This window comes from Olea europaea, unplaced genomic scaffold (assembly GCF_002742605.1).
Source record: "Olea europaea var. sylvestris unplaced genomic scaffold, O_europaea_v1 scaffold41384, whole genome shotgun sequence".
Taxonomy (NCBI): Eukaryota; Viridiplantae; Streptophyta; class Magnoliopsida; order Lamiales; family Oleaceae; genus Olea; species Olea europaea.
In genome coordinates, this window is record NW_019261126.1 from 1 (window position 1) to 1,027 (window position 1,027).

Here is a 1,027-nt window from a genome sequence, read left to right on the forward strand (position 1 = left end):
GTTACTCCTGCTCTTGCTTTTCTATGTTTTGTTGCAATTAGGGGTGTTACTGGAATTCAAGTGCGTAGAAACTCTAACCTTCAAGAGCCACTGCTTCTTGAAGAAGAAGCAGGGTGTCTTAATGTTACCCCTTATAGTGAAGCTGGCCTTTTTAGTTTGGCCACTCTTTCCTGGTTGAATTCACTTCTTTCCATAGGGGCAAAGAGACCGCTTGAGCTAAAGGATATTCCATTGCTTGCACCGAAAGATCGTTGCAAGACAAATTATAAGATATTGAACTTGAATTGGGAGAAGTTGGAGAATCCTTGTAAGCAGCCTTCTTTAGCTTGGGCAATTCTCAAATCTTTCTGGAAGGAGGCTGCTTGTAATGCAGTATTTGCAGGGGTGAACACCTTAGTTTCATATGTGGGTCCTTATATGATTAGCTACTTTGTGGATTACTTGGGAGGAAGGGAGACTTTCCCGCATGAGGGCTACATTCTTGCAGGAATTTTCTTCACTGCAAAATTAATGGAGACCTTCACAACCCGGCAATGGTATCTTGGAGTCGACATTTTGGGAATGCATGTTAGATCAGCTCTCACAGCAATGGTATATCGGAAAGGACTCAGGCTTTCGAGTTCAGCCAGGCAGAGTCACACGAGTGGGGAGATCGTTAACTACATGGCAGTTGACGTGCAAAGAGTCGGGGACTATTCTTGGTATCTACATGACATATGGATGCTTCCTCTTCAAATTGTCCTTGCCCTTGCTATTTTATATAAGAACGTCGGGATTGCATCTGCTGCCACATTGGTTGCCACTATTATATCCATTGTTGCAACTGTTCCATTGGCAAGGGTTCAAGAAGATTACCAAGACAAGTTAATGTCCGCCAAGGATGAGAGGATGAGGAAGACTTCTGAATGCCTTGGGAATATGAGGATTCTCAAGTTGCAAGCATGGGAGGAAAGATACAGAGCTTTGCTCGAAGATATGCGAAGTGTGGAATTCAAGTATCTCCGAAAAGCTCTTTACTCACAGGCTT

General features: G+C 43.5%; 1 protein-coding gene across 1 annotated transcript; it reads left to right on the forward strand.

Moving 5' to 3' along the window:
- Positions 1 to 3: 3 nt before the first annotated feature.
- On the forward strand, positions 4 to 1,023 carry LOC111387636 (ABC transporter C family member 5-like; the record flags this gene model as incomplete). The annotated part of the gene is made up of 1 exon (XM_023012204.1): positions 4 to 1,023. A coding segment is annotated over one exon (1,020 nt), but the record flags the coding sequence as incomplete, so codon positions are not given.
- Between the last annotated feature and the right edge of the window lie 4 nt (positions 1,024 to 1,027).